The sequence below is a fragment of the Ascochyta rabiei genome, chromosome 4 (genome assembly GCF_004011695.2).
Source record: "Ascochyta rabiei chromosome 4, complete sequence".
Lineage (NCBI taxonomy): Eukaryota > Fungi > Ascomycota > Dothideomycetes > Pleosporales > Didymellaceae > Ascochyta > Ascochyta rabiei.
In genome coordinates this window covers 640,409-654,282 of record NC_082408.1, presented here as the reverse complement: position 1 = coordinate 654,282, position 13,874 = coordinate 640,409, and the positions used below count along the sequence as shown (strand labels likewise).

At 53.3% G+C, this 13,874-nt stretch overlaps 4 protein-coding genes across 5 annotated transcripts, besides 5 other annotated features; all 4 read right to left on the bottom strand.

Moving 5' to 3' along the window:
* Positions 1–1,143: 1,143 nt before the first annotated feature.
* On the bottom strand, positions 1,144–3,362 carry EKO05_0002638 (uncharacterized protein; the record flags this gene model as incomplete). 2 transcript variants are annotated; one of them, XM_059635954.1, is made up of 5 exons in its annotated part: positions 1,144–1,599; positions 1,655–1,863; positions 1,913–3,163; positions 3,211–3,252; positions 3,311–3,362. In XM_059635954.1, 5 exons carry the CDS (start codon positions 3,360–3,362, stop codon positions 1,144–1,146), a joined length of 2,010 nt encoding a protein of 669 aa, XP_059491937.1. The 2 variants fall into 2 exon arrangements, with proteins under 2 accessions (XP_059491937.1, XP_059491936.1); XM_059635953.1 differs by having other exon boundaries at positions 1,144–3,163.
* Positions 3,363–4,073: 711 nt separating this feature from the next.
* Positions 4,074–5,409, bottom strand: EKO05_0002637 (WW domain-containing protein wwm1; the record flags this gene model as incomplete). The annotated part of the gene is made up of 2 exons (XM_038938145.2): positions 4,074–5,238; positions 5,312–5,409. The coding sequence occupies 2 exons, from the start codon at positions 5,407–5,409 to the stop codon at positions 4,074–4,076; spliced, it is 1,263 nt and encodes a 420-aa protein (XP_038801231.2).
* Positions 4,557–4,628: a tandem repeat.
* Positions 4,967–5,009: a tandem repeat.
* A 555-nt stretch (positions 5,410–5,964) lies between the features above and the next one.
* EKO05_0002636 (5-oxoprolinase (ATP-hydrolyzing)) lies at positions 5,965–10,226 on the bottom strand (the record flags this gene model as incomplete). Its single annotated transcript, XM_038937756.1, has 3 exons — positions 5,965–6,413; positions 6,465–10,087; positions 10,189–10,226. The coding sequence occupies 3 exons, from the start codon at positions 10,224–10,226 to the stop codon at positions 5,965–5,967; spliced, it is 4,110 nt and encodes a 1,369-aa protein (XP_038801230.1).
* A 914-nt stretch (positions 10,227–11,140) lies between these two features.
* Positions 11,141–11,192: a tandem repeat.
* Positions 11,193–11,526: 334 nt separating this feature from the next.
* Positions 11,527–13,035, bottom strand: EKO05_0002635 (HOG (high osmolarity glycerol) pathway protein; the record flags this gene model as incomplete). Its single annotated transcript, XM_038945101.1, has 1 exon — positions 11,527–13,035. One exon carries the CDS (start codon positions 13,033–13,035, stop codon positions 11,527–11,529), a length of 1,509 nt encoding a protein of 502 aa, XP_038801229.1.
* A 145-nt stretch (positions 13,036–13,180) lies between these two features.
* Positions 13,181–13,215: a tandem repeat.
* A 32-nt stretch (positions 13,216–13,247) lies between these two features.
* Positions 13,248–13,279: a tandem repeat.
* Between the last annotated feature and the right edge of the window lie 595 nt (positions 13,280–13,874).

Sequence of the window (13,874 nt, the reverse complement as noted above, 5' to 3'; positions counted from 1 at the left end):
AATACGTGTCATGCCTTTGTTTCACACCTTGAGTCCGTTGCTGATAGTGTCAACAACAAGACATACAAAGGAAGCAAGATACCATCCAAGAACTGATCTTTAGACCATTTCCAAGGGGCATCCAAGCCAGCGAGCGACCCGTGCATGTCAAATTCCATGGTGGCAGTCTGATAACCGGCGATGCACTGTATCCTGGACTGCCAACTACCTAGTCTCTTCGACACACCGCACATCCTCCATCATTAGTGCTGTCAAACTACTTCCTTTTACCAGAGCACCCAGGCGCCGATATCCTCGAAGACATCAGGGATCTGTGGACGTGGATCGAGCAACACCTCGCAGATTTTGTACGGAGCGTAGCACCCGGTGTGGACATCGATCTGGATAAACTGATGGTTGGTGGTGATAATCCGGGCGGCTGGAGCGCACTACACTCTGTGTTCGAGCTACTAGAGGGCAGGATCAAGGCGCTGTTTCTGGAGTACCCAATGGTGGAGAAGTGGTGTAAGAGTAAGAAGTGGTTGAAGGGCCGTGGCTTAGCTGCGCTCAGCAAGGAAACAATTGATGAACATCTTGGGCAGGTGGCAGAAGGTAGTGTTATGTATGGCGCAATTCCACCTGCTAGGGCAGGGCTCTGCTATGCGTTTTCGGCCAATCAGCATCATTGGGGTTTATCGTCTAGAACAGAGAAGGGACTGCATCCGATTGATAGGGTGAGTGAGAGAAGAAGCTTCCCCCCAAGCTTGATCTTACATGGAGGTAGTGATACGAGTGTCAAGCTCCAAGACTGTGAGGGGTTTTCGCAAAAGATTGAGGAGGTAATGGGAACAGCTGTCAGAGAAGAGAGTAGGCTGTAAAAGAAGGAGAGGAGCATGACTTGATGTGGAGCTGGTAAAAGAAGATGAACCATGGCTTGCACAGCAACTGCGTTGGCTTGAGGGGATATGGCTTCGGTGAGGGACGTACTGAGTCAAAACTCGACCGGTGTGATATTTCTAGAGCCCTTCGTGTAGGCTACTGTGCTAATCGAAACTCTACATTTGCCTCTCTTATTCACTTGTTCATACGTCCCATCTGAATAGAGTGTACAAATCTCTGAGAAACAGGTTTTGACAGGATGCACTTGGCAGCGAGATGGTGGTTTTACAGCCCTGGAGTTGACGTCAGATCCATCGATGGAAACCCAACATTCCAATCCATCATTGACCACAAGTCGTCTAGTAATATATCATCGTTCCAGCCAACAGGAGCAAAGACCTCCTGCTCAGGATGGGTGGTTGAGAGAGCTGCAATAGAGTTCGCCGACTGGTCTGCATCATGTGACGGGTTGGCTGTAGCAGTCGGCAGTTGATCACCACTGATGGTTTCTCTAACAAGCGGTCCAGATCTTTCTGGTAATGCGTAGATCCTGTTAATCATCTGCTCGACTGCTGCGCTAGTGCTTCGGACTGGCTCCCGCGATCCCAGGCGTCGAAGTAAACGCAGACCGGTCTGGACTTTCTCAAGATAATCAGATGGACCGTGGGCGGCGTTGTATACGGCGGCGAGACCAAGAACGAAACAGGCACTCTCAAGGTAGAAAGCATGGTTGTAAAGGCCCTGCTCTTGTTAGACTAAAGCTTGAATCACAGGTGGCAGCAGTCAGACTAGGCACCTCAATTCCAATGTCCAGAGAAAACAAAGAGTCACAGAAGTCGACGATGTCTCTTGCTGCTTGCATGGAGTGCTCAGCAGCTTCATGCAGCTCCACCATCTCGACGCCGCCATTGCGTTCTCTGAGAACGTCATTTACTCCGCGTCGCTTCAGCTCCAAACATAGCAAGAGGAAAGGTCTGAACAGAAGTAGCTTTGTGACGTAGTACACTGGAGTGTTGTCAGTTGATTGGCGGACACGAAAGTTGAGTCGGCTTGCCGTATGAGATGGCAATATGCCACGTTAGATCCTCTCCTGCTAGAGCATATATTTGCCCACCAATCTCGAGTCGAGTGTTCTTCTTGATCAGGGCAGAGAAATCGCAGAGTTGTTGGTGCACGGATCTAGCAGCAGTCAAATCCGCTACTACCGTGTCATCAAGATGATATATCCGATAAGCAGAGCGAACAATAGTGCATAGCCGAACCAAATGAGCCGAATGAGACGCATCATCTGCCCGCGGAAGAGTGATGTGTTTCTCGGCTAAACCAGGCTGCTTGCCCAGTGTGAAGGAAACCATGCTTTCGTTGCAGTACAATGCCCACATTGTTTGCTTCGCTTCGTGGGTATCAGTACGGTGTACTCCGGCGGCGAAGGCTTTGCGAATAGCGCTTCCAAGGTGTAGATAGCAAATGTTTGGGCTTCCAGCTTGAAACTCAAATAGTGCCATCATGAGGGTTACCTGTACTGTCTTCATGTTGATGTCATACAACATAGTCACCGCTTCTGCACGAGCTTGTTCAATAAAAAGCTGCCTGTATGAGAGTTCAATGAGTGGCAGCGCACCTAGGCCTAGTGCTGTGATAACAAGAGCTTTTTCGGCGGCAAACAGGGTGACACCAGTGTTCCTAGAATACATACTCTCGAAATTGGCGCAGAGAATCCCTGGATCCAGGAAAGGCAGTCGAGGACATGCTGTCACCAGAAAGTTACGCAACGCTATCTTTGCAGAAGCATAACTGGTGCTTCCGAGTCCATCTAGATGCGTATCAGGGCTAGGCAAATGATCAAAAACAATGTTCTGGTAGTTGTAGCTTCGGATACTCCGGTTGCCGTTCTGAATCTCCTCAGCAACGGTATCCAAATAAACAACAGGAGATCCCTGCATCGGAACGTGTGCATCGAGATGCGGCAATACAGAGAATGGCGATGACGCCCCATAGAACAATTCGATCCTACCGCGCGGTGTGTCTTGTGTCGCACGTATGTTGTTGAAGATGTTTAGACGAGGCGGCAGGGAACGAGGTAGGCCATCTGATGAGCGATCATTGTCACATGTTCGTGTTGGTAAGTCTCGTGGACCGTTTACTGTGCTGGAGAAGCTTGACATCATCGTTTCATGGTGTTTTGTTGAAGACGCACGCGTAGCCCGTTGCCGGATATAGGATCGGTAAGAGCAGTGACTATCCCGCTTAGTGCAGAGGCTACACGGAGTTTTCCCATCGCATTTCTGCTTTCTACGGCGACATTCTGTGATGGGTTACATGGGTTTTCTCTGAGACTTATGATGAGCGTACCCTCACAAGCTTTTGGATTCTTTGAAATTCTGCCCGAACTAACTACATTTTTGGGATCAGCCTCGTGGGAAGTCATAGGGCGCCAGAACAATACACTCACCGGTGTCTGTCAAATTACGGGTGCTGCCCTCGGAAGGAGTAGGAGCCGGCATCGTAAGGATCAAGATCGTCCTTCAGAGATGTGATTTCGGATGAAGCGGCTCATCCGTCACAAGCAAAAGAAGAAACGCAAAGACGCAGAGATGCAATTAACAGCCCAAAAGACGTAAAAGCTCCAACACATTCGGCGATAGTTCCAAATTTGTCTAGCACGGCGCCTGAACCATGACGTTTATAGATGGGCTGCGCATGGAGGTGGCGGGCCTGCGAGAGCAGAAGGTGCGGAAGAATTATGAGGTAAGCAGAGCTAGCATCTTTTGACACTAGCGGGCTTTCTTGATGAGGCTTCCGTCTCTCGCCCACGACACAACTCTTTTTGATCCGCCAGGTTTTTCTTTCACGTCCAAGGGCACAAGGCATATAAATCTGATACTTACGCCTGCGGTCGTTAGACCAGCAAGGCTCTTGTTCGTAGGCACTCTCAAACTCATGGCGGGGAGAAAGTAGAGCTGTTCTTGATTGTCTTACTCCGAAAACAAAATGGATATTGACCCCGTTCCACAACTAACTCTTGCTCTCCAAATCGGTCTGCTTGATATCGTTGACTTATCGCCGACCGCTACCAGTTGTCGCAGCACCACGTATCGTTCGCGTGCTAATCCTACTCAGAACCTCAGATTAGGCTGTTGCTGTCCACCACGGTGTCTAGCAACAAATTAGCACTCACTCGAACAGCACAACACCAGTCTCACCACATCACGAAATTAATAGAAAAAAAAGAACTTACAAGTCGTTCCCGGGGGATCAAGCAGCATCAACGCATTCTCCTGACCTTGCTGCTCCATGGCCGCCTGCGCAGCACTAGCATCCAGACTTGTCTGCGCATCTCCTACAGCCCAGTCGCCTCCGCTAAAGTCTCCACCTCCACCAAAGTCGCCACCCCCAGCAGTAGCCGCCCCATCGAAGATGCCCCCATCCATTGCATCAACACCGAGAGCCAGGGCGCCCACGGCAGCCACGCCTATCGCGGCGCGTTTCCCCCATTTCTTCCAGTCGCTGCTGTTTGAGGCGTGCTTACCGTCAGTTTGTGCAGTCGCCGGTGTGCCGAATCTAGAAGTCGTGTGGGTTGCAGAAGGTGTTGGTTGGGCAGGTTTCTGGAACTGTGTCAATTTGGAAGACATCTTGGTCATCATGCTCCCGCCCATAAGACTTGAGCCGAGACTTGAGCTACGCTTGGACTGCTGGGCTTGTATTTGTTGTTGCGGCTGCGCGTTATTGGGGTAGTAGTTCTGCTGCAGCTGTTTTTGTTGTTGATGTTGAGGATTATAAGGAGCTTGAGATTGCGGCGGTGGTGGAGGAGCATGGTACACGTTCGTATCGTTCTGTGGTGCCATGTAGTTCGTCTGTTGACTGTCAAGAGGAGGAGTAGGGACATTGGATTGTCCAGGGTTGTACATTTCTGGCTTGAAGGGTTGCCCAAAGTTCTGCTGCTGCTGGGGATATTGCGGGTTTAGTGTTGCTGGCGATGGATTTGGAGGCGTAAAGTTGCGCTGTTGTTCTTGGTAAGAACCTGGAGTCGGGGGAGGCGAGAACTGCTGCATTCCTGAAGGTGGTGCGGGAACGTGTGGCTGCTGTTGAACAAGATGTGGTGTGTACGGCTGTTGATATGGCGACTGTTGTTGTTGTTGCTGCTGCTGCTGAACCATGCAATTCTGTCCATAACCCGGCTGAAACTGCGCCGGGGGCGCTGCAAAGTACCCTCCGAAATTCTGCGGCTGAGGGCCAGTATAACTTCCACGCGACACCGAAGTCTGTGATTGAGAACCCTGATTCGGCACAGGTTTCCTCTGAACCGACTGCGGCAGTTGTTGCGAAGATGCCGAGGGCAAAACCCACGTACTTTGATTCGTACTGAGATTAACATAGAAACTGCGATTCGTAAAATAAGCCACGTACAATGCCGTCGCCTCGCAAAGCTGCACACAGTGAAAAACTAACTTACTATCTCGTATACTGCGCACTCCACTCAGCCTTCCAACCCGGCGGCACCGCTACACCCCCCTGGGAGCCGGTCATCGGCGAAGCAAGCACCCCGTTCATGTTCCCTCTCGATGGTATCGTGAAAAAACCGCAGTGTGTCCAACAACTCCGTCAAAAATCTGCATAAAAAAAGAAATCTTAAATCGCTCCACGGCAAGGCATTAAGCTTCTTATACACCTCAACAGCCGTACACTTTCAACAAGCTCCGTTCTTCTGCAAAACGGCGGGCACACCAGGTGCTGCATTTGTGTGGTGTTGCAATTGGTGCGGCTAAGGTCCTGAGCCTGGAGCCGTGAACGCCACATTGCTCGAAGCAGAGCGAACAGACGAGAGCTGACAATCCATAGAGCTCGAGCTAGCGGGATCGCGTAAATAGTCTCGTCGCGGTTAGTGTTTGTTTTTTTCGTCACAGTGGCTGTTGCAAAAGTCCAGGCCTGGAGATGACGTTTGTTTGTGTGTGTATGTATAGCAAGGATGGTGAGGCAGGGCTAGGCATATTATACTGCCTGTTCATTCACGGCTGATCTGCTTTGGAGGTTTCGATTGCTATGCGAGTCAAGTAAGAACACATTTCGCTGGAAACAACAACACCGCAATACACATCCCTTTCAGTATTAGACACGATCCCAGACTCGCAGTCCCTCTGTTCTCATCCTCTTGTACCATTCCTTCACATACGGCAACCCTGTATGCGGTCCATATGGATCCCTCTCCCATTGCGGCCTCGGCGGCTCAAGCCCAGTATCCTCTTTACACCTCTCCACTAACTCAGTCATCGTTCCCCCACGATCATATCCCACATTGTCGTCCCCTTGCTTCGTGCCGTTTAGTTGCTTCTTTACCCTCTCTTCACTCGTACGCTGCTCATGCATGCGCTGGCGCAGGTCGGCGGTAGCAGCCTCGTTGACAGAGAAATCGCGGTTTACGACAACACCGTAGTTGTTTGCTGCGCCAGCGAAAGAGACAAGACGGCGATGGACTTCTTGTGCTACAATGGAAGGCGGGCGCGTCAGGGGGTCGCCGAGGCCACCGCCGCCCCAAGTGATCCATTCGAGAACGTCACCTGATCTTGTTAACACCCAGTTGCAACACGCTATACAAAAGAGGAACTCACCTGGATGAACACGCAAGTGGTCCATCTTACTCTGCACCAGCTCCGTGTTGTCTTTTTCGGCAGAGGTGCCGTAGCTGTTGTTCCTGTAGATGATTTTCTTGCTCCTGCTGCCAGGTTTACCACCATTAACGCCCCATGGCTTCACCATCCATCTGTCATCGTGGATACTGACATCGCCTTCACACAACCATCGGTACAGCGTGCGCTGTGCGTTACCTCCCCTGTAATACCCCGGGCCTCCAGAATCTAAGAGCGCCTCGTTGGCTTCGATAACGACGGGGAAGTAAAGCTCAATGTTCTCAGCAGGGATCGATTTGATGGCTGGGAACAGGCAGTGGCAGTCTGGACCGTCACCGATCGGTCGTGCAGGGACACCTCCAAATCCGATCTGGTAGAGCAGGTAAAACTCCCCGGTCGGCTTGAAGCCGGAATAGAAGAGGTGTGGTGAGTCGGAGAAGCCTGCTGCGCAGCGGTAGGCGGGGTTACGTTGGCCAAAAAGCGCTTGCATGACGTCCATGACGCGGCCTAGCAGATGTGTCCGGCAGCTTACTGCTGCAGGACGAACAGGACGGAGGATCGTGCCGGTAGGTATCCGAATGTCAAGGAGATCGTGAAAGCCATCGTTGACGACAACGTGTGGGTCATAGATGGCGAGGAGGTAGTAGCCAATGAAAATTTTGAACATGGTCTTCGAGAGGTAGAAGTTCATGGACGTATTCGATTGTGGTGATGTGCCATCCCAGTCAAAGACCAGCTTGTCTCCTTCTTTCTGCATGGAGCATGAGATTGCGTAAGGGCCGATACCTTGGCCGTCATCGTCAATGAAGTCTGTGAAACTCGACTTCTCGGGGCTGATCTTGGTATCGATGATCTTCTTGATCGCAAGCCTGTTTTGCTCAAGAAGGTAGTCTGTCGCCGCTTCATAGACTTCGACACCGTATCGTTCGCAAAGCTCGTTGACGCGCGTAGCTGCGGTTCTACATGCTGTCACCAGTGCTGTCAAATCGCTTTGAAACCAGTTTGGCATGCGTGAGTTTCGGAACAATACCGCCGCTAGAGCTTCGTTGTATTCGCCCTTTGCGTAGAGCTTGACGATGGGTATCTGCAGCCCGTCCTCGTATATGGTGCTGGCGTTGATACTCATGGATCCAGGTACCTTGCCTTGCACATCAGTCAGATGACCAAAATTAGCGGCCCAGCCAACGAGTCTGTGTTCAAAATGGATGGGGAGTAATATGATAACATCGTTCAGATGTGATACCGCGCCATCGATCTGGTAAACATCATTTGTAACGAAGATATCACCTTCCTCAACCGTGCCCGACCAGCCGTCCAAGAATTGCTGAATGAAGCTACCAAACTGGCCAGCGAGCATCTGCCCTCGCGTGTTGGTGATTACGTTGAATTCATCTTGCTGTTCTCGGATGGCCGGACTCATCGCACATCGCAGCATGAGGGTATCCATCTCCCGTCTTATCGAGCCGAGCGCCGAGCCAATAAGGGTGGGTAGGAGTGGCTGCTGCTGTACCAGCCTTGCTGCTGACTCCTTTGTATGTACTGTCTTGTCTGGGGCTCTTCTAGTCTCCGGCCATATGAGAATATTGCCCATTAAGTCGATTTCGCCAGTGTGTCCGGGAAGGATCAGGGTATTCGAGTCCATCTCAGTTACAACAGCTGGTCCAGCAATCTTGATGCCAGCTTTGGTAATCTTCGTCCGGTCCCAAAATGTAGCTTCAATCTTCTTGCCTTCGTAAACGATCATTTGTCGCGTCATTATGGCATCTCTAGGCGGTGTGGTGTTGTTGGCTTTCTCGATTGGCTTAATAGCGACTTCCTCGGACGCATCAATGACCCTGACTCGCAGTCGCATGGTCTCAAGCTCAACATTGGCGTGCGAGAAGGCAAACTGATGTTCGTGCGCTTCATTGAATTTGTTGCGCAGATGTTCTAAGAGGTGGGTGGTGTCTCGTGCATCCTCTTCGCTAAAGTTCACTGTGAGTGTCATCGCTTGACCCTTGTACCGCATGTCAGATTGGTATACGATTCTGAGAGCGGCGTGCTCATCTGCGAGCGACTCCTTCATTGTTTGTACGCAGTCGCTCTTCAAATTACCTAGTGTCCTTGTAAGATCCTCGGCCTTGATGTCAGAAAAGATCTTGATGTACGTGCAGCTTTGCTCGTGGGACATCTTTGTGATAGCATCGCCTTGGGCGCACAGTACGCCCGGGCTAGGCGGCACAATGACTGGCCAGGAACCCAGCAGTTTACCCAGTGAGTTTGCATGCATGGGACCTGCTCCGCCAAGCGCAACGAGTGCGAAATCGCGAGGATCGTATCCTTGTTCGACAGAGACAAGCCGGAGAGCGCCATGCATAGACTCGTTGACTAAATCAATGATACCTTCAGCGGTGGATAGCACATCCAAATCCATTTTTTTTGCCATTGACTGTACGGCGGCATTTGATGCAGCGACATCAAGTTCGAATTTGCCACCGAGTAGCTTTGAGGGCAAATATCCCAAGACCAGGTTTGCGTCGGTCACTGTCGCTTGCGTTCCCCCTTTCCCGTACGCTGCTGGGCCGGGAGTGGCACCACTGGATTCAGGACCAACACGGAAATTCTTGGAGAACTCGTTATAGATGGCTATCGATCCTCCACCAGCACCTACGGTCTTTACGTCTACGGATGGAGCTCGAACTGTTAGTGATCCGACTTCTGTCTCACGTCGAATGATGGCTTCGCTGCCAGACAAAAGCGCACAATCCGTACTTGTGCCTCCCATGTCGAACGTGATGAGGTTCTTATAGGGTGTGTCTTTCGCAACTAGATGCGAGACAGCCTTGACACCACCAGCTGGGCCGCTCATAAGGATGTGTACCGGGATCTCGCCTGCGAGGTCGACCGACGTCAGGTCGCCGTCTGATTTGAGGATACGTAATGTGTCTGTATCTTTTTCCAGTTTTTTCTGCAAATTCTTCATGTACTTCTTCACGACTGGTTTGACGATGGCGTTGGCTGCTGTCGTGACTGTCCGTTCATACTCCTGAATCTCGGGTAATACATCAGTAGATGTGACGATCTCGACGTCCGAACCGAACTCGTCCAGCAATATTCTGCGAATCTTGTCCTCGTGCACTTTGTTGCTGAAAGAGTTCAGCAGCGACACTGCGATTGCCTGAGGCTCCTGACGCTTCAAATCCTGCAAACTATCGCGAAAGTGTGCCTCATCCAGCTCGTGGAAGATCTCGCCGTTAATCTGAATGCGCTCTTTCGCCTCGACTGTTCGTTCTAGGGGTACGAGTGGCTCTGGCTGGACATAGTTGATCCACGCGCCCAGGCCGCCTGGAATCTGACTTCGCCGTACTGTCAGGATGTCCTTGTGCCCTTTGGTGACGATCAAGCCAGCCTTTGCGCCCTTACCCTCCAGTACAGCATTTGTCCCTGTGGTCGTGCCATGGTGGATGTACTCGAACTTGCCGCTCCAGCTGTACTGGTCTTGCAGGATACGGCGCACTTGCTCTACGCCTTCCTGCACTCCGATAGACTGGTCGCTCGTGTTTGTAGGGACTTTGACGCGTACTGCCTCGCCGTTAGGGGTGATGACACAGACATCAGTGAAGGTGCTGTGTGCGTGTCAGTGCGGTTTACGAAGCAATGATAGCTGTATCGTCTGCGATCCAGTACAAATGGAAGCTTGGTAAATCAGGAAGGCACCACCACTTACCCTCCAACATCAACGCCCAATCTGTACCCTGGAGCCATGTCATACGAAGGCGATCACGGCTCTGCGATTTGGCGGAGAGTGCAGCTATTCAACGCCGGCAACGGCCCTGCGTCATGCTACATTTAAAGATTCACATCTTTGGGAGCTGCCCACCTCCGGCCGAGGGAGGACCGACGGCTCCAGTTTCGCGCTTCCGCTGCCATCGGGTACCCAATCTTCTAGTGCGATTTCAGTGTTAGTCTGGAGAGAAAGACGAGCATGAAGATGTCAATTGGTTCGCTAGCAGGTAGCCAGCCACTCTCAACACGCTGCCCTATCCATAAAGTCGTTGATCTGCAGCGTAATGCGTGTATTTCCGCCGAATGAGGGGTCGATAAGACCAATCCGCTAGACGCCACTCATCACAACGCGACCACGTTAAATCCACTTAAATGTCACCACGGCTGGGCTGACGCTTCATCGGCGCACGGGGTGGATTGTGGAGTGTTGGAAGACGGGATTGATGCAAGGTCATGGCTGCAAGAACGTCGACAAAGTTGCTTCAGTGGGAGACGAGGTAGGTGAAGCGTGCGCGCACGACGTCGTTCCGGTTATACTGGCCTACGAAACAGCGATGAGAAGCGTTTCCTTTGCGGGTAGAGTCGCATGTCGTGAGACTGCTGATTACTGGCGAACGCTGCAGCCTGCAGCGGGATCAGATACGTCATCCCGGTGAAGGTCCCCATTCTCAATCACGTGCGTACGCGTTTTTATTGCTCATCATCTCGATACTGTCGGCGTTGGGCGGATCAAAGAAGGCGAATTGTGTGAACATGATATATTAACGTCAATTCGAACGGTTGCTGCATCGTAGAGATGACAGTCGCATCAATCGCAGACCAATTTCCTATCCCACTTGAGGTATCCATCATCATCATCGCTCCGGCTTATCCAAGCGCCGGTAGAGTGTCGTAAGCAAAGTGAAAAATGATAAAAAAAAAGAAATGCAAAGAAGAGAAGAAAAGCAGTACAACTACAAAAAGTATGCCATGCTCGCAAAGATGCAGAGCACGCGCAGGCTCGGTACACGAGTCTATTCGCAAAAAGTCTCTGTAGGGACAGCGTACTGTGCAGAGAGAACAACATGCTAACGCAAGTTTGACGCCAAGTAAATGCAAAGCAGACGCAAAAAGTGGCTGTGTAAGACATGGTGGCGAAGCGAATGTTGTGAAGAAGTAAGTTGCGAGTCCAGTCCTGATATCAGGAGGAGCTGACGAGGCAGCAGCGCGGCGTGCACACTGCTGACATGTCGTGGAGACCATCCTGCGGCAGTGATGTCTAGCCGTCGTAACTTCCAGGTCATGACTTCTGGTGCTTGGACTGAGGCTCGGGCGTACTCTCGACGCCCTCCATAGGGCCACCTTCTTTCCCTTGACCGAAACTTCCTCCCTCGGGGTTTGTCGGTGTGGCGAGCCTATCCTTGGGATAGGGCTCGAGGTCTTTGTGGCTTGTGGAGAAGGTGGAGATGACGGGCGTGTACGAGGAGTGGTCGGCCTGTGTAGGAGTCTTGGCCTCTGGGCCCGCCGAGAGAGGGCTGAGCAGACTGTCCAAACCTGGGTTTGCTTCTTGTGCTTGCACAGCACCGTTCATAAGACCATTCCAACCCCCTTCTATGTCGCGCAGCAAACGCACATACTCCTCAGGCACCAGCCCACTCTCTCCAGTCTTTGGGTCTTGCGCTACCAGCCAGCCCTGTCCGTGCCTGTAGGACACCAATATGATCTGGCCCTCGACGAGGGGCAGCTCGTTGTCGTTTTCTCGTGCAAAGTCGAACAGCGCCACTGCTTTTCCGTGCATCTCCTCGTCTGGCGAGGCAATTGTGAATTGATAATCGCGAGAAAAGCGGTTGTCGTCGCGAATGTAGTCGCCAGGCTCGGACATGTCCTCGTCTGAGTCGTACGGGGGCCCTTCCTCATTGGCGTACGAGCGCTGTGGCAGGATCGCAGCAAAGTGCGAGTCTCGTCGAGACGCACCCTCTGGTACGTCGAGGTTCGAGGATGAGCTGGGAGGGTAGGTGATGTACTCACCACCAATCCCATTGGCTGCATCGTTGACGTGGCTGGGGTAATAGCTCCCTTCGCCGTGGACTCCAGTGACCGAGCTCCGTCTATGTTCTTCGGGCGCGCGCCGCCCGCGAGTCTGGTCGAAATCGACCTGGTTCGACTTTTGCTTCTTGTGCCTTGCGCTATGGTGGCTCGTGACTACAGGACTGGCAAGGTCTTCATCTTCGCTGTACGGAGGACCATCGCCGAACGAGGTCATGGGCAGCTGCTCGCCCAGGCCTAGGTGTTGCGGGCCAGAGGCCCTAGACCCGCGGTCTGTGCGCCATGCAACTGGCGGGGGGTCCGAGAGCCTTCGGTTGGCCTCGCTCGCTGGCGTCGAGGCGCCCGAGCGCTGTTCCTGCGGGAGGGGCCCGTAATAGAGGGGGTGCTCGGGCTCGTATGCGAAGTCTCGTACCAGCGCATAGGGCAGGCTCGAATGGAAGGCAGGGAAAGCGACCGACTGTGGCCGTGACCGAGGAGCGGCTGCATGTGCATTGGACGTGGTGGAGAATGTGGACACGCGCTTGCTGGCGTAGGAGCTCGCGCGCTCCAGCTTTGCGTGGGATGGCGGGGAGGTGACGAGCGGGGGCAGGGAGGTGCGGTTAGAGCCCATGTAGCCTGCCGACGCTGCGTCTCCGCGGTGAGACATGACGTCGGCTGCCATATCAGCGTCGCTCTGGCGCCCTCGAACGGCGAAGCCCTCGGTGATGTCGTCAAGCCGTTGCGGGTTGGCGGGCGCTGGTGGTGTGGGAGCGGTGTCGGTCATGCGCGGTAGCGAGCCTTATATGAGGAGGTCTGCGAAGTCAGCGGTGAACTTGTTCATGGCCTGAGAAGCGGCGAGGTGCAGTCTGCTGTGGGCGGCGGCGGCGGTGGAAGTGGTGGCATGAGCGACGGCGCAGGTGGGCCGTGCTTGTGTGTGTGTGTGTGTGTGTGTGTGTATGTGTGTAAGAGTGAGTGCCCCACCGCAGCAGGCGCACAACCTCGATGTCGCCGTCGACCACGACCTCGACTGCGCACAGGGCGCACACGCCGGGCTCGAGGTAGAGCAGGCGGGTTCCTGGAAGGCGGCTCTGGCAAGGCGGACGGGGTGGACGGTGCGAGGTGCAGTGTTGGGTCTCCAATGTTTCGACCCAAGGTGCCACTGACCAATGGGTCGCTGGGCCTGATGGCTTGGAGACGGCGCGATCAAGAGACTGCGCCCGGCGGTTGGGATGAAAGCAGGCGGCAGTGAGGATGTTTGGCCTTTGCAGTGCGCCGGCGGCTGGGGAAGCGCCTTTGCGCCCTCGTTGGGGGTTGTGGGGGTGACGGCCTGGCGCTAAGACTTACCCAGTGAACAGCCAGAGGCCGGCCGGAGGGCCAGAGGACAATAGGACAAGAAGACAAGAGGTCGGCGCAGGGTGCGAGGCCGCTTTTGAGGCCAGGCAGGCGCAGTGGCAGAGGGCGACGGCTATGGCGCTGGCACGGGCGGGTGCAATTGCGGTGGTGCCTAGAGGGAGTGACAGCAGACTAGGTCGCAAGATGGGATGTTGGAGCCCGCGGCGTTGGATGGTGGACTGAAATGCACGCTGCAGATATAAATAGCACACGGCGGGGACTTGAAACGGA